Here is a 23,619-nt window from a genome sequence, read left to right on the forward strand (position 1 = left end):
ATTCTCGAAACCCACATGGGATTTTCTTGGTCTCTTGCAAAATTTCAGGTAATAAATGCATTTTAGAAATGATGGAACTTTTAAACACTTTGAATAAAAAGCCTTCACTGCCCTCTTTTGGCCACACAAGGAATACATTTTTCTGGAGCCTGAATTTTCTTCCGTTTCTGTTTTCCATTTTAGAAACACAAGGTGAGTTACACAGTTGGTTAAAATCTGGAGCTGAAAACCTAGCTATAAACATAGAATAGTTTTGAGGAACTATTGGGATTAACAAGTGATACATGTGTTCTTCATTTCATGAGGCAGTGTTCAGCATGGACAAATACCATTTAAGTTGTCTACCATTTAATTGCTGTGCTAGCAAGATCCATATCCAAAAGGTGTTGATATTATTAGTCTCTGTCTCCACATGTGGAAGTCTCTTGTGCTAAGAATCTCTGCATTTTTACTTCTAAATTCTAGTTTTCATTCTCTGAATATGTTACTGATATATATTGATAGCCTTTTTTGATATATGTTGATAGTCTTTATATATTGGTAGTCTTTATCTCACACTGATGCATACGAGCTGTCTAAACCCAGACCATGTTGCACACTAATGTTTTAAGCTGCTCATAAAGTGCGGTTCAGAGCTTTGGAGTCCCCCCTTGTTCTGCTGAGATGGGCTGGAGGCCCAGGCCCAGGCACAATGTTTGCTGCCAGGAAGGGGACTTGGAGCACTCTGCGTTCTAGCTTATAAAGGCTTTCTAGTACCTGCTCGCTGCTGCTAAAACACAAGCTGAGCTCCCTTATGACCTGCTTCTAAACCGAATCACTTTGCATATTAATGCATTCTCCCAGTGCCATTTTTATTTATGTTAATATGTAGTGCTAGTTATCTTACTGCTTATCAGGCATTTTTATCTTCTTTTCAAGTAGCTCATCCACAAATTTTTAACCTGCGTTTATGTATTTGGTAAATGTGGATAATATATTTTATTTGTGCAGACTGTTGTGTCTTCCTACAAGCCTTGCGTTACGTCCTTACCACCATGGCTACAGCAGGACTACCACAGCTTCATTTGCTCATGTCTATTTGTAGTAAAAAAAAAATAACCATATGAGGTCTCATCAGCTTTTAAAATGAGTTCTGAATCCACTGGGAGAAATCCTGGTGTCACTGAAACTCACTCCAAAGGACTTTGTGCAAGCAAGTGTTTGTGCCTGCATTTCAGAAGGTCTAGGAATTCCCCCAAGGGACTAAAAGTCTCTACCAACACAGATGAGGGCTTTTCCCTCCCACCTCTGTACACTCCTTGACAAGCTGGTCTTCTGTCATTCTCACTGCCACACGTATACTTATGTTTTAATTTATTTAACTTCTCAGGAGCCAACATTCCCCTGAGAAGGACAGAAAAATGCTATTCAACTATTAAACAGCTATTCAGGTGCAGGCAGGTAAAGGGATCCAAAATCTCTTGGGAAGTCCATGACAGAACATGGCTTTGGGTTCAGTTCTCCCTATGCTAAAATTAGGCTCCATCCTTCCTCTTCAGGGCTGGCCCCGCTACTTATGATATTAATTGTTAATTGTGCCTTCTGCTTATTTTTCAGCACAAGGTTTGTATTATTTCAGCCGAAGAATTTTCTCCAGAATACGTGCATCCTAAAGTACAGTGCATAGCTGCTTACAAGAGTACCCATGATGGAAGGTAACTTGCCTGTTTTTATCCCTCATATTTTCTGAAAAACACCTTGAAAGGCACAGACTAAATAACATTTTAGTTCTTTTCAATGAAGCTTTGCTCAGTGACTCACGGGTGATTTGTAGGTCACTTTTGCAAAGTAGTACTTATAAAAAAAGCTGAAGTGTTAGCGTTAATCCAGACAGCCTTTGCCCAGGATTTTGTTAATGCTAGCCTCTTCCTGGCCCATCTGAACTACAGAGTGCTGATGCGTTAGAAAACACGCATCCTTCACGTGCCGTCCAGTATGATAGGTGTCCAAGTTGGAGAAACTTTGCTACTTTGGTGGTCTGAAATGTTTACCGCTCTGTCTGGAGTTTCATTCTACATGTTACTGCTTCAGCTGTTCCAAAATGGCTTTAATTAGGGGATGTGACTGCCCTTTCAGGCACAAATTCACTAGGGTCGACTTGGCAGCAGCAAACTACTCAACATGCAATCCCCCACTTCACAAACAAGCCATTCCCTTGTCCATCTCATCGTGGGGCCCATAGAGTAGGTGTGCCCTCAGCGTTCACCCTGCACAGCAATTCCAGGTGATCCTCCTCCTCCATTATACTTGTATAGAACCAGTAATTAGAGCAGTCATAGGCAGCTTGGTTGACCCAGATTGGTGGCTCCTCTCTTGCTCCAAAGATCTGAACCTGAACTTTCACTTCCCAAGTGGTCAGTTTGGGGTTCTGCAGAGCCCTTTCTCTGTTCTGTTGAAGGCCTTCCCCTCTCCATATATATGTTTTGTTCTTTGGGCCACTGCAACTTCCAAATTAGAGTGCCCCACATTTCAGTTCCTGTTGCACTCCCCAGGATGACCCTGGTGATGTTACTCCTAAGGCTTTCTTCCTACTCATCTGGCAATGGGAAGGGCCTCAGAGTAAAACTAAACGTCATTTGCAGGACTTCAGAGGCAGAATGTGTTGGTGACTAGGTCTAATAATTTTCCAGACGGTAGCTTCTAATATAATGGTTGAATTGAAATAGCAAGCAGAAAAATCTGGATAGTAAATTGGATAAAAGCCTGTGACTGTACTTGGCTTCCAAGTATGCATAGCATTGAATCACAGCTTTAATTCTCCTGCTCAGAGTGGTACAACTGAGAGTAGCTTTCTAAGACTGAAGATACTTGTCTTCACATCAAAGGTGTTTTGACGTTGAAATTCTGCATAAAATGGGAGACAGAGGCTAGGTCATTTAAAATAAGGCTAATGTAGAAATTTGTACCTTTTACTTTGGTTTTGTGTTGTGGGGTTTTTTTAATGTCTTGTTAGATTTGCATAGTTTACTGTATGTTTATGTTCTGTTGTTAGGGCCATTATCTGGCAGCATTTTTGCTTTCCTGAAAGTGTTTAGTGTTCACCAAGTTGAAAGATGCAGAGTCTTGGCTCAGTTTAACAGTATTATTTAGGATGTTGCATGTGATTTCCCACATAGGCCTTGGCAAATGCATCTCAATCCTGGCCCTGCAACACACTTGCCATTCCAGTTCTGGGCCTGTCTTGAGCAAAGATTAATCATTGTCTGTTGAGTACTTACGAGAAGTGAACAAATGCTAGCAGGAAATCCCCAAAAACATTTTCTCCTGCGGTCTTGGAAAATACTTCTCTCAATCAAGTTCTTTGGAATTAAATATACCAAGGAAGAAATAGTTAAACACAGAAATGAATGAGTGAAGGATGCTTTCAAGGAGCACTGTTATTTATTTTGGCTCTGATTCTACAAATATTTGAGTGTATACTTAACCTCTAAGTACTTAAGTAGTCCCATTGACTTCAGTGGGAAAACTTGCGTGTTTAAAGGATACACCTACGTAAATATTTGTAGAACTGAGAATTCAATATTAGTACAGATTCTGGTGACAGTAACCAACTGGATTCGCTAAAATGTATTTAACTGTTTGGGGTTTTTTTTAATACTCTTGGTTCCCTTGGGTTTCATCTTCCTTAGCAAACTCTTTCCATTGACGGTCCTCAGATTATTCAAATTCTCAGTCAATAAAATCAGTTAATGTGCATTTTCCCCCTTTGTGAGTTAAATATGCAGCTCTTGTTCTCATTTACTTTCTGATCATTTACATAGACTCCAGAAAGTAACAATGGTTACTATTGCATTATTCATTGTACTACAATCTAATATGCTAACTTTTGTGAGTTGTCTGGTTTTTCTTTCATGATGCCTAAGGAATTCTCCTGGCCCCAAGAGTAATTAATATAATTCTGTGTTTAGTGCAACATGCATTCCCTCAGTGTATGAAACTCCACCGGCAGCTTTGGTTTTGGATGCACTCAAGGATGGGAAAATTTCTGAAGTAAGGAGAAACGTACTCTATGATCCACTGAGTGCCCCCCTACATTCTGACTCAGTTAATGGGGTCACCTTGACACCGTTACAGGTATCTTATATTTTGAAAATACTGCTTCCTAAGTCACGAAGTATGTTCTCAGTAAAGTTGGGTAGATGAAGTGCTTTAAGAGAATCAAAACTGAATGATGTGATGTGATGTGATGTGATCAAAGTGTTGCAGACTGAGTAAGCCACCGAGATAATACACAGAAACCAAAATGCCAGCTCCTTAATAAATTAGGCAGTAGTCTCCCAGCCTGCAGAAGAGCACTAGATACATGTTTGGCATGCAGACAGATAGGAGCACGCAGTTGTAATGCCATACTCTTTGAAGAGATTGTTGGCTTCCTGAGAGATGCTTTTGTTGCAGGTAGGTGGCACAGAGAGCAGCTCATAAACCCAAGAATATCTCACAAACCAAATACACTACCAGAGTTGTTTTTATTTCTGCAGAACAAGGTTACCTTGAGTGGCAGAGTGCCCCGCTTGGGCAGATATGTATTTGTGGTACATTTTTATCAGCCAGCACACCCAGTGTTCCCTGTGCAAGTGCGCGTGGATGCGGGACATGTGTGGTCAGGTAAGCATCTGAATTTGATCTAACCCCATTCCTTTCTCAGCATTTTGGCACATGGAGCATTTTTTGGCATCACGCTTTTTCTTCTAGGTTCCTTCAGAGCCTCATTCTGCCCTCATACGTCTGGCTGTCGGGATCAGGTGATTGCAGAAAACCAAATTGAGCTCGACATTTCTGAACCTGAGGTCTCTGTTACAGTGATGATACCTGATGGAAGAATGCTGGTTCTGGTATGTTTATTACATGAATGCACTCGGAAATGTTATTCTTAGTTTCACCATTCATTTAGAGATAGATGCAAGGATGAAAGCCAAAAAGAATTTTTTAATGTTGTGCTTCAAATTTTTAAGATCTTGTGCACTGCTCCTGTTTTATTTTAAATTTTTAAAATAAACTAAAACCATACACTGTTCTTATTGTAGCATCACAGCTCTGGGGGGGGGAAGATAAGTATATTTGCCTAATTTTTTTGAGTTAAAATTTTATGGGTTTTGAGAAAATCCAGAATGCATAATGAAGCAGCATTTAAATGTATAAATGCCTTAGCTTGTGTCTTTTGCTTTTCTCTGAAATGTACAATTTAGCTCTTCTGTTGTTTTAAGGAAAAAGTCTTAGTTGTTCCAGCAGACACCTACAGTTACAAAATTCTTGACAAAAAGACAGTGGACAAGTCATTTGATTTTATCAGCCAATGTGGAGGAAACAGTTTTTATATTGAGTAAGCATCGCTTCCTAAAAAACTGAACATTTGACAACAAGCTGGGAATTAATATTATTTTCCCTCTCTAGTAAAGACATATGTATAAAAGCCCCATCATTGTGCTGCATTAAAATGCTTTTCATGGCTTATGCTGGCCCATTAAATTTCCATGAGTCATTTTTCCATGACTTTCTATTGTGAATGAAATGTAAAGGTAGAGCTTTATTGCTCACCATACGAAAGAGGAAAATCTATGTCATCTTTCTGTCTTTGGTATTTCCATCTTTGGTATTTGGTATTTTGCTTGGCATGTCTGAACTGATATGACTAATATACGCACTTTCTTTGAAAAAAAAATCTCTTACCTGCATGTTCAAAGCCACTTGCCACTAATTTAATTAAAGTGTATCCTTGCATGTGTGCTGATGTCATCCTTCTGTCAAAGAACAAAGGCAGGAACATATTCCCAAGTGCCAGTACTTACATGATTTATATTTCAATTTAAATAGCCCAGAAGGGTCATCTGCTTTCTGTAAGGACTCTGTAAGGTCACTGGTGGCTTTCTACAACAACGGAGCCCTGCCATGCAATTGCCATAGCGCAGGTGCCACGAGCCCTACTTGCAGCCCCCTGGGAGGACAGTGTATTTGCAGACCTCACGTCATCGGTCGTCAGTGCAGCCAATGCCAAACTGGCTACTATGGATTTCCTTTCTGCAAGCGTAAGTACACATGCGGACGCACTCAGCACCTGACCCGACCTTTTATTTAATTCTCTGATTTTACTGCATAGGTGCCCCAGCCTCATGTTTCTTTATAGGGCTTGATCCTATGAGAGGCCAGTTGAGCCATCTTAGATTCAGCGTAGCATAGCTTTCATTTTAACACAGAAGTAGCCCCATTGCCTTTAAGGACACCTAGTCCACAGTGAAGCGTGCCTTCGCATGTATTGTCTCATCAGGCGCAGTAGGCTTGCAGGCTTACTGGTTAAAATCCATATTGCCATTCTTTCAGTCAAATGGATAGTTCTGCACTGACTGCTAAATCCTTTCTAAGTTATTACTGTTGTGTCCCAGTTTATACCTTCAAGATTTTCCATATACAGTCAGAGTCAGCATTCTTAATTCCTCTTTTTCTGATGTTTTTCTTAACATCCACGGATTTATAGATTACACCAACAGTCTTCAGCTTCTTTCCCAGATATTATACCCTATGTTTATTAACGTTACTTTGTAAAAGTGGTGCCTTTAACACCAGAACTATTCATTGTTTAATGCTTGGCAGTTTTGGGAAGTGATAATAATGCCTGGGGTGAAGTTAAGCAATCATTCTGTGGAAAAGAGCCAAGGTCTCAAGCTATTCTTTGAAACTACCATTTCGGTCGCATAGCCGGTGTCTATGACCCTGGTTTGTCTCAGTCTCACATCACTGTGATAGCTGAAGTCAAACAAGCCAGCTGAGCTTAAAACTAGTGAAAAGAATCATGTTCTTCATACATACAGGTTGTGTGTGTTTGATATGCCAGTTCGATAGGAGTTGATCATTGTAAGTTGAGATGTGATTAATTTGTAGAACATTTTCTTTGACCCAGTATGCAACTGTGGGCGGCGTCTTTGTGATGGCGTGACTGGTAAATGCATTTGCCCTCCGCGAACTGTGAAACCAACGTGTGAAGTGTGCAAGAAACATTACTTCAGTTATCACCCTCTTGCTGGCTGCGAGAGCTGCAACTGTTCAGGAAAAGGAGTCGTTAATGTGGCAAGCCCAGAATGTGAAAAAACCAATGGGCAATGCAAGTAAGTTTGGGTTATGTGCATTAAAACCAATGCGTGAGTGATTTGCTTCACCCTTCTTTTCAGGTATTTGGAGGGGATGTGGAAGACCTTGATGATGATGAATAGGCATTTAAGCAGTGCTTGGTGATAGTGAGGACTCAGCTGTTTCAGGGAAACCCGCAATGTTTTAGTGGAAACATGGTTTGTGCAGGTAACTAATGGTGGGATTTAGGATTCCTGGGCTTGCGTTCTGCTTGCCAGTGACATGCCGTGTCACTCATGGTAAGTCCCTGAATCTCTGTCCGTCTCAGAGGACCTCAGATCAGAGTTCCTGATGTCTGGGTTTCAGTCCAGTTGTGGTTTTAAGTACTGTAAAGCTTGAATGTTTGCAATGAGTTTTGAGAAACTTTGATGATAGGTACTGTCTGTTTGGAAAATACTGTTCAGTTGGAGCCATGGCTGATAATTGCCCTGAAAATTATGCTTTCTGTATGACATACACTTATTTTTCTATAACTCAGCATACTCTTACTTTTATTCTCTAAAATATATATAGCATACAGCCACAATCATAGGGAATTACCTTAAATTCAGATGCTATGTCTGTTAGTACAGTTGAACATTTATTATCTCCTTGGGGAAATCGAGTCCTTAAATAGCAAGTGCAAATACTTGATAGCCAGTAGGTTGTGTAAGGCGAGGATTTGGCAATGTTTTTGCAGGGTCCTAGCAAAGAGAAATATGATCTTTCCTACTCTGCCATTAATCCTGTAAATATGACGGAGAGTACTAATTTTCAGAGAATACTCATATTATTTCCTGAATGTAAATTATTTTCCTAAGTCTGTCCTTCTCATACAAAGTGAAGGATTGTCTTCTCCCAAGGGCAAAACAAGAATTTTCATATGTGGAAGTGTAGCTTAGTCTGTATCTCCTGATGCACTCTCAATCTCATTAATGTCTGCTTTCATTTTCCCCATAAAATACAAAATAAAATAAAAATAAATACTATGAAAAAATAAAGAAAATAAATACTTGAGTCAACTGAAACCTAATACTTCAAAGAAGGGGCTTAGGATGTTTCTACTCGAGTAAAAATGAGGATAATTTTTGCAGAAATAGTCAGACTTTTCCATTTCAGTGAAAAGCTGTATTGCCTGATTATAATGGTGGTATTTTTCACGTGCAGCCTAATTGGTAATATCAAAGAAATGACAGCTTATCGGTAAAAAATTCTGAAGCAAAACTGGACATTTTGCAAACACTTTTGGACTTCTTACTCAAGTATATAGCTAACTACTACATTCTGATTAATACCTTCCCTTCTGTGGATTACGTGAAGTTCAAAGTCCCCATCCAGCTCCTGTTATCTGGGGCGGGGGGGGGCAGGCGTGTAATGCACTCAGAGAGACTCTGAGAAACCTCGCCCGTTGTTTGGTGAATTGGGTAATTGCCTTTGTATATTACATGAAGTACAGTCTACCCTGTCCACATAATTTAACTGTTTATTCCCATTAAATTTGTAGTGGTAGTGCATGTAAAAAATCTGGTGCTGAGAGCCAGAGGAGACTCCACCACCTTGCTGAGACTTTTAAAAATTATCACAACTAAAATGTAAGGACGTGGATGGTGGTGGAGGCAGACATTCTTTATCAATGGATCTTTACTGTCTTGAAACCTCCTTTGGGCTGGTATAGACATTGCCAGCGTAGGCAGAAGCAAGAGGGATCATCAGACCTATGTTTTCACTGCTTTTATCAGTCTGTGCGAGTTTGTTGTAAAGGTAGGATGAAGTAGCTGCTGCCACTGAAAGATGCTCCCTCGTATCTCAAGCCTTATTCATAGTTTGGTGTTGTTTTTTGCATCTTCTGTACTTCACCTAAGTAAATCCAAGGCATTCGGCGTTCACTGTGAGCGAGGTGGATTTTATCCTTTGTGAACAGTTGTAAACAAACCCAAGCCTTGTGGCAGGTTGAAGTCCCCATAATTATTCATGTGATTGGGATTCTCCACCTTTTTGTTAGCAGGTGAGTCCTGGAGAAATGCCCAGTCACATCCTCCAGCTATAAATCTTCTTCCAGCTCCGCTTACCTGTATACAACGTTCATGTTTCACACCTCAGTATATAGAGAGAGTAGTTCTGCACTGCAAGCACTGAAGGGCTGCACAAGTCTCATTCCATTGTGAGCATTTATACCCTGTAAAATCAAATCCTTTCCTAACCAGTTCCATGACCATATAAACCATCTCACCATTCAAATCTGAGACCAGTTCTAACCTGCTGCTGTTTCTCCGTGGAAGCCATGAAGTTGTGTCATAGCCATGCGATCAGTTCGAAGCTCCACTTGCCTTTCGTTTTAATCTCCCCTTCCTCGCTCTGGTCCTCCCTCCCGTACTGACTCCCTCCTCTGTGTGTGTTTGTTGTTAAAGATGCAAACCGGGAATAACAGGACGGCGGTGCGATCAGTGCGCTCCTGGTACTTACAGATTCCCAAACTGTGTGCCGTGTAACTGTAATAGAGATGGAACAGAACCAGATGTTTGCGATCCCCAGACGGGAATTTGCCTCTGTAAGGTTGGATAAATCAAATTACTTCTACATTCGTAACCATTGTTGGCACATCAGTGACTATTTTGTATTTAATGGGGTGAATGAAGTGAGTTTACCATTAAGTTTCAGTTAAGAATTAAATGCAGCTGCACAAAACCATCACACCTTGCAGTATGTGCACAGATTATCATGCTAGCAATTAAATGCCACTTTTTAACCAGTTCAGTAGCTGTCGGTTTTACAGGCGGTCTTAGGCTTTGCAGGGTGTTAGAGTGCTACAGAGTAGATGTCCATTGATTCACCGAAGCAGTCTGTACCCTGCACAGATCCGCTCTGTGCATCTGCATCTCCACTTTTGGATGCTAACCAGGTCCCATGCTTTTTTTAGCCATATTATGTCGGTTGACATTTCACCACATCATTATGTCCAGGAAATCTTCTTTTGTTCTGATCTGCATAATTAAATGTGATAAATGTGAACTTTCACAAGTGACCTTTTACATTGTAGGTTTGGAAAAGCCAGCAGGAGGGTTTTGGCAGGGAAGTTACCAGCTGTCTCTGAGTAATATTTATTACTCAGTGGTTCGCTTTATGAACCGGAAAGACAGCTCCATAACTAAGATAGTCTCCAAGAAGTCAGTTTTATTTGCATTAGGAATATGGTGTATCCAGGCAATCACATATTTTGATTCGTGTTTCCATACATTTAAATAAATATTCTTTCAGAAGTTTTGTTTTATGAGCAGGAGGTTTTTGAGGCCTCACCAAAACCGAAAGGAAAACTCTGAGATTTCTTTCAACTGTGCCTTAACAGGAGAACGTTGAAGGTGCAGAATGTGACATTTGCCGACCAGGATCCTTTTATCTGGACCCTTCTAATCCCAAGGGATGCACTTCTTGCTTTTGTTTTGGGGCAACCAGCAACTGTCGCAGCACAAATCGTCGTAGAACCAAGGTGTATTCAATAGGTTTTTTTCTTTGCTCTTGTGAACCTGCATTTATTCCGTTAAGGAAATGCCAGATTTCTTCTAAAATTGAAAATACATTTTAATAGTTTCTGAGGATGAGAAACATTCTGCAAGCAATCCTGCAGATTTAGTGCAGTCTTGTTAAGACTCAGGTGGTCTAAAAGTGCCTTTCAGCAGAAATGGCTGTTTTCACGTATTTGTTTACAAATCGCCAGTTGAACTGAAGCTGAGCTAACCTTCTATTGCTTCATCTTCAGACACTAATTCATCAGTGAAGTCAATGGTCTCCTTCAAGATGCTTTGATAAACATGTGTTATTTTACATGTCTATATCATAGGTGCATTTTGAAACCTCAGAAATCTGTGACACATTCCACAAAGATTGTAAAAATTGTCTTTTTTTCCTACCTATAAAAAAAGCTATGACATCAAGGTTGAGAAAAGATGATAGATTTTTAGTAGCATAATTGAATGGTAAGATGGCTTAAGACTGAAAAAGAAGGAACAACTGCCTGAAACAATGGAAGAGAAAGAAAAGAGAGAAGCAGAGCCCTAGAATGATGGATGAAGACTTTAGTTTAGGCTTAGGCATAGACTTGATACAATCCAGATAGTGACACTTTATTGTTTGCCCGCAAAGGATGAAAACCTGGCCTCAGTGAAGTCAGTAGCAAACTTCCATTTGCTTTAGGAAGATTTCCTCTAGCAATTACTTGTCCTCACCGAAGTCTGTTTTTGAAGGCATGTCTATCTTTCTGGTTTATTGCTCTGGCCACCAAAGGTCAGCCCACCACAGAACTGTTCTCATACATATGTGTGATGCTTTCTTTCCCCTAGCATAATGATAAATAACAGGGTGTATGGTCTTTCATGAAATAAGAGCTATGAACATAAAATGTGCATTATTAAAGAACCAGAATATTAGGCTGCATTGCCTGCTTCCTCAAAATATCCTGCCATGTCCCCTCCCTCCCAGTTAACATACCACAACAGGTCTGCACTCTGTCTTGTAGGTTAGTGTCCTTGGTTTGATTTTGGAATGGACTTAAAAAAAATCACCTCCCAGTTATTATGTCCTTGGGTTTGTGTACACAACTCCTGGTCACCTCCAGAGGGTTATGCCTTCATGTGACTGAAGTTGGAGTTTAGTTTGCAGTTGACAACCCAAATGCCTGCATCCCAAGTAGTTTTGGCACATCTGTCCTAGTTACGCTCTCTTTTGAGATCCTTGCAACCTCCATTGGGCAAAGATTTTAGGCTGGCTCTGAAGGGGTTGAATTTCATGCTTGGGGAATTACAGACACTAAACAATTTCTCTTCATTGCCTGGTGCTGGTGAAGTTTAATAAAGGACAAAACAAGCTTTTATTTCCTTTATGTGTTGTCATTAGTTCGTGGACATGAGGAACTGGCGCTTGGAGGCAGTGGATGAAAATATCGACATTCCAGTCACTTTCAATCCAGTCAGTAACAGCGTAGTGGCTGATGTTCAAGAGTTGCCTGCTTCAGTGCATAGTTTGTACTGGAAAGCACCTCCATCTTACCTGGGAGAGAAGGTAAATGACATCTGTTTTAATAGCATGTATTCATTTTTTGCCAGCATCATTGATAAACAGTCTCCTTGTTTTTCTTAAATACATTCCTGTCTCTTCCCTCAGGAGACTCTCATCTTCCCTGACATGCTAGGAACCACAGCATTGGACTTTTGAGTACAATGTTAAAATTATAACTAATAATACAGAATTAATCATCTTGCTGCATGCCAGGGAGGTCTTTTATGTGAACAGCATGGTTATGGTTCAGGGAGCTGGTACCTTCAGCCACTTTTCTGAAACCTAGAACACGCAGAGCTGGCCAATGTGCCCAAATATCCTTTAGACTCCCTAGAGCATCCCCTGGGCAGATTTCCAAAAGAATAAAGGGTGATTACATCTTCAGTGGCACACAAAAAAGAATGAACCTTTTGCTTCCGATGTGTTTCTTGGCAAGAGCAACACCTGGTTTTCTGACCTTTGTATTCTTTGAACTGCTGGCTGCTCTTTCTACTCATGCATGGGGGCAGTCCCTTGCTCAGGGTTAACACCTACCAGCATTTCAGCCTGGGGATTACACTGATCGGGGCACTTCGCTTGCAAGCCCAGAGCCCCAGGTTCTCCCCGTTTGCAGCTCTGACAGTATCGGTGGTTGCTGGCCAGTTGTAGGGCACGCAGGCTTTTCAGCTGCAGTCCTGCTGTCACGCAAGTGAAAACAAATGGGATAGACAGAAGAGCATTAAAGATGGTACAATTTCTGAAGTTCCTCATAGTCCCCCTTTTAAGGGCTAGAGCAGTATTTTTCACCCGGCTCTCCTGTGCTCAGAGGTAAATATCTTGCAGTTGAACAGCACATTTGGTTCGGGTGCTTTTTGTTAATGTTGTAGAGGTTCTCGTTTCAATGTCTACAAATTATTTTGCAAAGAAATTTATTGATAAAGCACACCTTATCTACTGCAGTGTTAAACCAAAAGGACTTTTGTTGTTCCCATAGCAAAATATAAAGCAGGCAATAACCCTCCTTAAGCACAGCTATTGAGAGCAGTGCTATGAGTTTTATGTTGCATGTCACAGGATCTAATCAGGCGTGCCACAACTTGCTTTTATTTACAGTGACAACGCTGTAAATAAAATAGTTCTATTTGTGTTCCTGCTTTTACTGTACACTGTGTGTAAGTGTATATTTTAACACTGGTTGTACTGTAGTAGTGAAAGTCCCCACCCCTCCAATGCTATCTCAATGCTAGTTTTACAAGCTTATAAATTTACCAGTCATTCATAGTATTGCATTCTGAAAATGTCAGCTTTTGGTCTACTTCCATTGGTAGCACCTCTTTTGGAAAATATGAACGAGATCACTCCAGACATTCTTCAGTATGATGGGGATATAAATACCATTTTCCATCATCTTAAACCTTTTAACTAGTTCCACTGGAACATTAATATTTAGCAGAGTATATTAGCTTTCCTCTCTCTCTCTTTTGTTTACGATGTTAAAAGGGAATCAAATATAAAATCTATAGCAGTGCAGAAACGAACAGTCATTGAGAAATTCAGATCACATCATCCCCATTTTCTGTCCTTGTGTATTTGAACATTCTATTTAATAGTCCGGTCTTAATGTTAGAAAATAAATACTGTACATACAGAATAAAGAGGGTAGTTTATAACACCAATATTTTTCCATTTAAAAAAAAATTCATTAAAAAAGCAGTAACATAACAGCCTGTCATATGGTAGTCCTAAAATATGTGTTAAGCAGGAAATTAGCTCTAATTTAATTTTCTTGTATTTTTGAAAAAAAAAAAATATTTTTACAGGCTTGTTTTGATTGTGTTGGCAAAATATCGCCAATGTTCCAAATGATACTTTGGAAAATGCAGTTGGCTAAAGATAATAGCATTAATTATGGCCCTGTGATCCAGGGAACAAATTTAGTACCGAGATGTCTGTGTTTTGTTTGTAGTTCATCAAAGTATATGGGAAGGGGTAGAGCGAAGGCTGGTGCTTAGCTGCAGAACACCAAAACCTAACAAAGCCGTTCTTCCTCCCATGTCAAAACCAAGCATAAGCCAGAAGGGCAAATAGCAAGGGGTGCAAAGCAAAGTAGCATATCTGTGGCAGAACCCCTGATTTCACCTAATACCTACAAACCTTCCTTCTAGGCTGCTCTTGGAACACCATCTAGGCTGTGCCTGGAGCTTCTTTTCCTCTCAGGGAAGCTGTTGGTCAAACGATTCAAACATCCTTGCCTAAGTCTTTGTTCTGGGCAGCACTGTATATATTTCGTTGGGTTGGAGGCTGCCTGTGGTCACCTATAGTTGAGCCAAAAGAAGTGTCCTTTCAGCTCAACCTACAGCGATGGTCTGTTTACAGCAGAGCTGATATCGGCTGATGTCAGTAGATGTCCTGTCCTCCAGAAGGTGGAGCAAAGATTTCCTAATTAGGTTCATGCTTGTAGTAAGGCTAGAAAACGCTGGCCTATGAAAGCCACCTTTAAACACACTTACGTCTGACTTTTCCTTTTTACCCATGGCTGTTCATGGGGTTCAATACCACTTTTATTGTCAGTCTGACATCTGCTCTTGATGAGCTAAATCTGTTCTGTAGAGTCTGGGGAAGAACAAGGTTCATGAGAACATGTGTGACTTCTCCATGACCACAGATGGTGTGATCCCAGGTATGAAAAAAAACCCCAGTGCGAGTAACCTTCCAGAGGTACTGCTCAAGTGATGTCAAATACATAAAGTAAACAAAATTAAAAGTAATTTCTTCCAAACAGCACGTATTTTTATATTTTGACTAAAGAACAAAGAGAAAATATATTATTTACAGTGCTGGAAAAATGGGCTAAACTTGAATGCAAAGTTATATTAATATCAAGCAAGAGTGCAGTAAAGTATCTCTGGTCTTGTGCATTTTATTATAGCTTTCGTCATATGGTGGCTTCCTAAGTTACCAAGTGAAATCTTTTGGCTTACCTAGTGAGGGCATGGTTCTTCTGGATAAGAGACCTGATATACAACTAACAGTAAGTTTTTGGGGTTTTTTTTTCTTTCAATCAATAGCTATACCATGATTTTTTTTCTGTTACCTGACAACTATGGCAAATTTTGCTCCTATAGTGTGCTTAACTTTTATAGCAACTTGCTGAATATCTATAAAAGTTATTTTACTGCATTTTGCTCAAAGCCACCGACACGCCTATCTCCATTGCCAAAGTAACATGTTATTAAGCATAACTGACTTGAGAGCAAATAAAAAGACAAAACAGAACTTTCTCTGTAAAATGCACCTGTGGAAAAAAATTAATTAATGCCTTGTACACTGGTGAACAAGTATAGCTTCGACTCTGCAAAATATGCCCTGGATTCCATGTGTAATTAATCTCACTTTCTGAAAGAATTTTCTTCAGCATAAAATTAAGCATAATTACAAGGCTTCAAGGGACTGGAGTAAAAATGCATTTTAGGTTAACAGTTTTTCAATTTAACCACTTTAGGACCAAAATTGAAATCTTCTGCTGTTTGTCAAAATACCCAAGGGGATGGTTTTGTTTCTTCAAACCATCAGAAATACTAATTCAATATATTAGGATTCTTATTGGGAAACATGTCTCATAAAGTACTACAGTAGTATCCAAAATGTGACACCAGGATGTCACGTCAAAGAGTGTTCCTCAGCCCAATATTAGTCTGATTCCCCTCCTCATGCCAGCCACAAATTTCCAAGGCAAGCTCTAAAGGTGATGTCAGGAGGCAGCTCCTTTTCTAACAAGAAGGTGTGGCGGCAAAGGAGAGTGTTTGAAAATGCAAAAAAGTTTTTACTCAAAACTAATAACCAGGTCCTGTGAAAATTGGTAAGCAGTAATTTAATTCTCTTGGTGTTTTATGTGAAAGCAAGGTTATTAATATGCAAAAGCATTGAAAACCCTGCTGACAGTAGAACACAGTGCTTGCTATACCACTTCACTGACAAAATGACATAGTTTTCCTAGCATTACTTAGATTTTATCCCCCAAAGAACAGGATTAATGTGATTCACCAGATCTTATTGCCTCTGAACGCTTTATCATAAAAAGTAGTGGGACAGCAATGCTATATCCTTATTCTCACACAGGGCCAGCAAATGAAAGTTGTTTATATGGATCCCAACAACCCACTGCCTGACCGTCAATATTATGGCCGTGTGCAGCTGGTTGAGGTAAGATATTAAAATGGAACAGCCTTCCCTTTTCTTCTCAGTGGCACATAAAAATGTGCAGAAATGCCAAATACTTGATAATGTTAATGAGTATCAACTTAAATACTGTAGACCTTAAATATAAACATTTTTTCCTCTCTTTACCACCACATTGAGCCTAGGTTCTGGTTCACGCCACTTAATTTTAGCACCTCAAAGTTAGGCATCTTGTCCAATCTAGCCCTTAGCACTGCCCCCAGGGCCAGTGGAGTAATACTGGATCAGTCATCAATGGGAGAAGATTCATCGCAGCCCCAGACATGTACCTGATAGGGATGGAATGAACTGTTACCTGTGTTCCTTGGTGTCTAGGTAAATGGGTGTCCAACATTTAGGCAGGTGAAGTTAGCAGGGATTTTTCCTACCTTAAGTCTGTGCTCAGAAGGTCATATCAGGTTATTTTTCATGTATAGGCAAAAAAGATAATGTTTCTTCATGCCAGATTCCATTTTCAGCAATGCTGTGTCTATTAGTAGCAAGAAAGCATGTGAGGGCAGCCCTCAAAGATTAGATTTGTAGGACTTGGCTTACTCTTAAAAATAAAAGCATTTTCCTCCAACCTTTTGTGAATTGGTGTGTGATACCTCAAAGAAATTTGGATGAGTGAAGAAGAATCTATATGCTTCTTCACTTTTTGATACCTTAAAGCCATATGTATCTTGCAAAGTAAAGGGCACATCCCTTTTTGTGCTCATAATTCCTTTTCCCACCAATCCTGTGTTTACATTCACTATATTTATTTTCCTGACCTCTATTTCATCCCACACCCATTGGCACTACAGGGGTCTGTTCCATGGGGGTTTTATCCCTTTTTCTGGCATCTGTTGCAGATACTCTTTTTTAAAGAAGCAGCCAGGCTGTGCTCATTTTGTACCCTTAATGTGCAGGGAAACTTCAGGCATGCCAGCAGCAATAACCACGTATCCAGAGAAGAACTGATGATAATCCTGTCTAGACTAGATGGCTTACACGTCAGAGGCCTTTACTTCACGGAGACTCAGCGATTAACCCTTGGGGAGGTTGGGCTGGAAGAAGCCACCAGCACAGGAAGTGGCAGCGTTGCATACAGTGTGGAGACGTGCTCCTGCCCTCCGGAGTACGCTGGTGACTCATGTCAGGTAGGAAGCATTTGCCTCCATACTGTACTATTATCTTCTGTCTCGCCTAGAGCTATGCATGCTGGTGTAGTTAGAGGAACAGGCTAAAGTAATTAAATGTGCTTCTTGTAAGTGTGTGCACTTTCACTGGCTCAAATACTTCTGCTGCCTAAGAAGTACTGTAGGGCTATTCAACTCGTGATTGCTTTTGTGGAGCTGTGAATGTCATTTTACATGTGTAAGGCTCTATATAGAGGAACTCATCAATTCAGGCTCATAGGAAGCCCCTATGAGGGGCTGAATAATCTCGGTTGGTATTTACTTTGAGAGAGGGTCAGAGTTGACTTGACCAAAGTCTGTGAGACCCTGCACAGTAGAGAAGATTCCTGGCGTTCCTTATTTTAGCAGGGTCCAGGACACCTGAACCTAGATAATTCTGGATACTTTCCTATTTTCACAGAGTGACTAACACTTTTCCTATTTTTATAGGAAAATGTTTGAAAACTGAAGTTAACACACTTGCAAAAAATATTTGGAGATATTTTTATGAAAGATAATGTACACATTGTAAAATAATACTGTTACCTGAAGAATGGTGAAATCCTAGCCGCAGTTGTATGTCCTGTCCATGATCCTGCTCCTGTAGCTGCAATTCTTTTGGTTGTCACTTTGTTTAGCTCAGAGCTTGACTGTCCCCATGTGTAAGCACCCAAGGCAGCAGAATGAAGTACCAGAGAGATAAGCGGTGTACAAAGTGCACAAAATATGAGGAATTACTCTCTCAGAAAATGGTTGAGGGTTACCATAGAGCAGCAGCTGCTGTACTAACCTTGCAAAAGTTTCTGAAATGAGAACGAAAGAACAGTACCTAGACCAGAGCAGCTGCAGAGAGACTGAAGAGAACAACATTTACGGTAGGCTTATGTCTCATGTGTGCATCCACTGCTCAGGGCAGCTCTTCATCATCTGTCGAATACCATTTTGGAAAGATTTCTAGAAACTTTATTTTTCATACATTTGATGTTCTGTGCCACACGCGAATTGATAAGCATTGACTGAAATTCATACTACCATCCCGTTGCTTGACTGAAATTCCTACTACCATCCCGTTGCTTTCAGACTACTGCCTTTATAAACCGAGGTGCTAGGGTTTTTTCTCTAACCTAGGGGAAATACATAGCCGAAGGAAGTGATTGAGACACTCACCTGGGTCGTTCGTAAGCCTCATATGTTTATGCAGCATTACTCAGGCAGTGATTTACTGCTCTAATCACCTAGCTCTGTCTGGCTGCCTTAGGTGGGGAGGAGGTGATGCCTGCCACACCCCAACTTAGGTATATATTGAGCTACAGGAACTGCGGGGTTACTTGTTAACCTCAGGAACGGTAATGTGTGCTGTACAACTTGACTCACCTATAAAGTTTAAAGGTGGGGCCCATCACAGCCCAGAGCCTCATTAATCTGAGTCAGAACCTGGAGAAGAAGGGAGAATATAAGAGAACGGGGCGAGCACCGAAAGGATAGCAGCCTATGTTCGCAGCGGAGCTGCGGTAGAATGATGGCCCAGGCGAAGAGGCCGAGGAATGTTGGGTGGCTGGTTGTCACGTTAGTAGCCCTGGGGTGTTGTTTAGCACAAGGCATGCAGCAGCGGCTGTTGTATCCTCACCTTCAGCAGAGGAGTCAGCAGCAACAAGTTCAAAAGGATTTTTACCCAAGAGAGGTAATTTGTTCATTTTTCCCTTCCTCGCCTGCTTCCTTCTTTCTCTTTGTTTCTAAACGGGCTAACTTGGTAACAACTTCTGAATTACTTAATGTGAAAGTAACAAGAAGGCTAATCTTACTGTATCTCTACAGTATCTCTACTTTGCTAACAAAAGCGTATGCCAGAAGTTTCTCTTAAATCCTTGTTTACTTGAAAACAGTCAGCCTGAACTCCAAAGCACTTGAAAGTGCCTAGAATTTTATCTTCGTATGGAATCAATTTCTCAGTATCATGAACGCTGCTTCAAAAACAAAGTGCCCACGTACTCCAAATCTGTTGTTTTAACGACAGCACAAATAGAAAAAACAAAAAGCTGCATAGATTTTTTTCCAAATGCATTTGGGTGTATTTTTAAAATGAGGGATTCATTTTGCTCTCCAAAAAGAGACTTTCAGTAAATAAAACTTGTATGCATTAGAGCCTATATTTTACTTAGTCATGCTGTTTAATGTATTTCAAGCCCTGGTTTCTTCAGAAGCTGTGTATATTGTATGTTGGCTCCCTGTTGCTCACAGAACATATTCACCCTTTTAAAAATGTATCTGAAAAATTTCAAGTGCCTATTCTAAATTCAGTTCCTGCTCACACTGAAGTCAGTATTAAAAGCTGTTGATGATATCAGTATTCTGCATACTTTTTTTTTTTTCATTTATCCCACATGTAAAGAAGGCAAAGATGCCACTAGCAACTGTTGTTTAAACAGCAATAAGTCAGTATTCCTTTCGGGATCTGCTTTGGGAGAGGTGATTTTTTTTCATGGCTGATAAATTCACTGGTTAATCCTGTCCCTGCATAAATACTTACACCTCAAACCACTGGAACATGATTTGACACACCGTCCCACAAACCTTTTGCTCTTCAGATTAGTCCTATCAGTCTTGATGGTGCAATTGATACGAGAAAAGATTTATGGCTTTAAAGTTCAACTGTTGCTTGTTTTCTGAATGCATTGGGGCCAGCCCCTAGCGGTGAGGTAGAGGTGAGGTGTAGGTACAGTGCAGAAGTACGCTGCCGGAGGCAGGAACCTGGGAGGTGTTTGCGTCATGGGGAGCCCTGCTTTCTCCCTGCTTCCGTACAGCCTCTGATCTTTCTTGCACCACACCAGCTTAGTTATTGGTGAAAAGGAGCTAGGGAATAGACGGGATACATTATGTCAGGTCATTTTTGGTGTGGTTGGTGTGCCAGGAGGAGGGTGAGCAGAGAAGGTGGGCATGAATTTTTTAATTGGTCTGTATATGGGAAGGCTCCATGCCCAGGAAGAATTTCTTATACTTTCCCTACCCTTGTGCTTTCCCTGCCCATGCCAAGCAAGAACCTGGTTTTAACATATTAGTTACTACCTTCCTGGTGTAGGCTAACAAACTTCATGTCTCTTGCTTCATTCATAATCTTCCTCTGATTCAGTTCCCTATTTAAACCCAACTTTCACACGACAGGCTGTGCTCCTGCTCCTGTGCCCCCAATAGCTGAACATTCTTCTCATGCTTCCTGGGTCTCCAGGACAAGCCTGTACTTAGAAATTAGACTGTTGTGTAATTTGTTGTATCACCTTGCTCTGTCTAAGCATGGCTTTGTATAGCTCTAGGTAGACTTATTGTGGAAGTTATGATGAATTCATGTACGAGGTATCTTATTAGAAGTATTTTCAAGGAATACACCGTAGTTAAATTAATATCAAGATTTCATATAGCCACTAGCTAGTATGTGAGATTTCCATATGTTCATAGAATAGCAAGTTGGAAGGGACCTCAAGGATCATCTGGTCCAACCTTTCTTGGAAAAAGCATGGTCTAGACAAGATTGCCCAGCACCCTGACCAGCCAAATCTTAAAAGTGTCCAATGTTGGGGAATCCACCACTTCCCTGGAGAGACTATTCCAATGGCTGATTGTTTTCATTGTGAAAAATGTTCCTCTTGTGTCCAATCCAGATCTCCCTGGGATTCACTTGTACCCATTACCCTGCATCTTTTGCATATGATTCCTTGTAATAACAGAGTCTCCATCTTTGTAGCCACCCTATAAATACTGGAACATAGTGATGACGTCTCACCTAAGCCTTCTTTTCTCAAGGCTGAACAAACCCAGTTCTCTCTGCCTTTCCTCATATGCCAGGCTTTCCAGTACTTTGATTGTCCTTGTGGCCCTTCTCTGGGGCCCCTCCAGCCTGTCCACATCTTTTTTTTTTTTATAGCGAGGACCATAACTGCACACAGTATTCCATGTGTGGCCTGAAAAATGCTGAGTAGAGTGGGATAATGACTCCTTTATCCCCGCTGGTGATGCCCTTGTTGATGCACCCCAGCATCCTGTTGGCCTTCTTGGCCACAGCAGCACACTGCTCACTCATATTGAGCCTCCTATCCACCAGGACTCCCAGGTCCCTTTCCATACAGCTGCTTTCCAGCTGGGTGGATCCCAGCCTGTGCTGCACGCCTGGATTATGTTCTCCCAGGTGCAAGATGTTACACTTGTCTGTGTTGAACTTCATAAGGTTCTTGTTAGCCCACTCTTCCAGCCTATCCAGATCTTCCTGCAGGGTGGCTCTCCCTTCCGGAGTGTCTGCTCCCCCACTCAATTTGGTGTCATCAAGAAACTTCATCAGGCTACACTTGATCCCATCATCCAGATCACTTATGAAGATATTAAACACCATTGGGCCCAATACTGATCTGTGAGGGACCCCACTTGTGACAGGTTGCTGGTTTGAAAAGGAGCTATTTACCACCACCCTCAGCCAGTTCCCCACCCATCATACAGACCACTTGTCTAGGCCATAACGCATCAGTTTCTCTAGGAGGATGCTGTGGGAAAGCCTTGGAGAAATCCAGGTGGACAATATCCACCTCTCCCCCCACATCAACTGAGCAGGTTACTTTGTTGTAGAAGGCAATCAGGTTTGTCAAGCACGATTTGCTCTTGGTGAATCATTTGAATTCCCAGTCATGCTTCATTTGAGTTGTGATAGCCACCAGGAGGATTCTTCTTTGAGAAGACTGTAGTATGAATCTATATCCAAATCTTTTTCTGTCGTTTAAAAGTCATATTCTACACCTTCTTACATAGCCACAGGAAATACGTTCTGCTCAGAGGTTAGAGTCAAACTGATGAAATCCCCACTGTCACAAAGTGTAGAGCACAGGGTTCAGGTGCTTAGGCTGAAGCTTCTTCAGCTCCATTCTTCATTGCCATTCGTCGTGTTAAAATACTTACCATTTAAGCAGTAATATGGGCTTAGAAGAGCTTGCCAGGAACTGTACAGCTCCACAATTCCTTGGAAACAGCAAACAATTGTAAAATACCCTTGCCATAACCTGTAAAACTTTCTTTCCACCGACACTCACTATTTTTTTTTCCTCTCTGCTTACACTCTAGGAATGTGGCCTTGGATTTTATCGTGAGAATAAAGGACTATTTACTGGACGCTGTGTCCCCTGCAACTGCAATGGAAATTCAAATAGGTGTCAAGATGGTACTGGAAAATGTATTGTAAGTAAATACCAACATTCAAGAAATTAATTTTAAAAAAAGGAGGAAAAAAGAATTTAACTTACAGCAGTATGCGCTATACAGTGCATTGTTAAATTCCTAACAACTAAAAACAATCCTTGCATACCTCATTCTCTATATCTTGTACTGCTAATGAGCGTAAGTTGCATACACTTTACATGTATGCTTAATATAACTGTGGGTGATGAGAATAATTTGTGTCCTTGTTTTTGTTTTCTTCTTTCTCCTATATTTTTTTTAGCTCATGGTACAAAAAGTCACCAAATTAGCACATATGTAATGTTTGCAGTTATTTATAATGAATATGGGCTCTTATCCTGGCGTATGGAGTCCTTGGTTTTACACACACATACTAGGGTTTGTCAATGCTGACAAGTAGCGCATTCGTGCATAGCACGGTCTTCGCAGAATCGCTTGTTTAATCAGCATCAGTAAATCTGCACTAGTCTTAATTTACAGCTAGATGGATTAGAAAGGTACTGCAGTAAATAAGATGAGATAAAGGGGATAGACATTAGATTAATTAGAAAATTTCAGCTGTTACAGAAGGTATAGTGGGGCAGATTTTGCTCCCTGGCACACTGTATTAAACCTGAAGTAGCCTCCTGGGAGTGGATCAGCCCTCGTAGCAATGCAAGTGTGATATTTGGCCGACTGTGCTTCCCCAGCTTATTTCCCTGATGCTTCATTGAACAGTTTGTTCTGGAAAATTCCCACTTAAATACTTTTCACTAATTTTTCACTTGCTGTGTAACCAAGAACCTTGCCAACATCTTTCATGGTCTGTCTTCTCTGCTATTTCTTCCTTGTTCATGCTGCATCCGTTCTGCCTGCGGTGCATTCC

At 40.7% G+C, this 23,619-nt stretch overlaps 1 protein-coding gene across 1 annotated transcript in view; it reads left to right on the forward strand.

Moving 5' to 3' along the window:
• LAMA3 (laminin subunit alpha 3) overlaps window positions 1-23,619 on the forward strand; it is a 117,575-nt gene that overhangs the window by 56,190 nt on the left and 37,766 nt on the right. Inside the window, 14 exon segments of the mRNA XM_035903015.1 lie at window positions 1,597-1,694; window positions 3,948-4,113; window positions 4,518-4,644; window positions 4,732-4,871; window positions 5,244-5,359; window positions 5,851-6,062; window positions 6,932-7,136; window positions 9,546-9,690; window positions 10,481-10,621; window positions 12,025-12,189; window positions 15,095-15,196; window positions 16,285-16,368; window positions 17,295-17,525; window positions 22,641-22,754. Coding sequence (XP_035758908.1) covers window positions 1,597-1,694; window positions 3,948-4,113; window positions 4,518-4,644; window positions 4,732-4,871; window positions 5,244-5,359; window positions 5,851-6,062; window positions 6,932-7,136; window positions 9,546-9,690; window positions 10,481-10,621; window positions 12,025-12,189; window positions 15,095-15,196; window positions 16,285-16,368; window positions 17,295-17,525; window positions 22,641-22,754 — 2,046 coding nt within the window.

Source organism: Egretta garzetta, unplaced genomic scaffold (genome assembly GCF_000687185.1).
Source record: "Egretta garzetta isolate BGI_Z169 unplaced genomic scaffold, ASM68718v1 scaffold229, whole genome shotgun sequence".
NCBI lineage: Eukaryota > Metazoa > Chordata > Aves > Pelecaniformes > Ardeidae > Egretta > Egretta garzetta.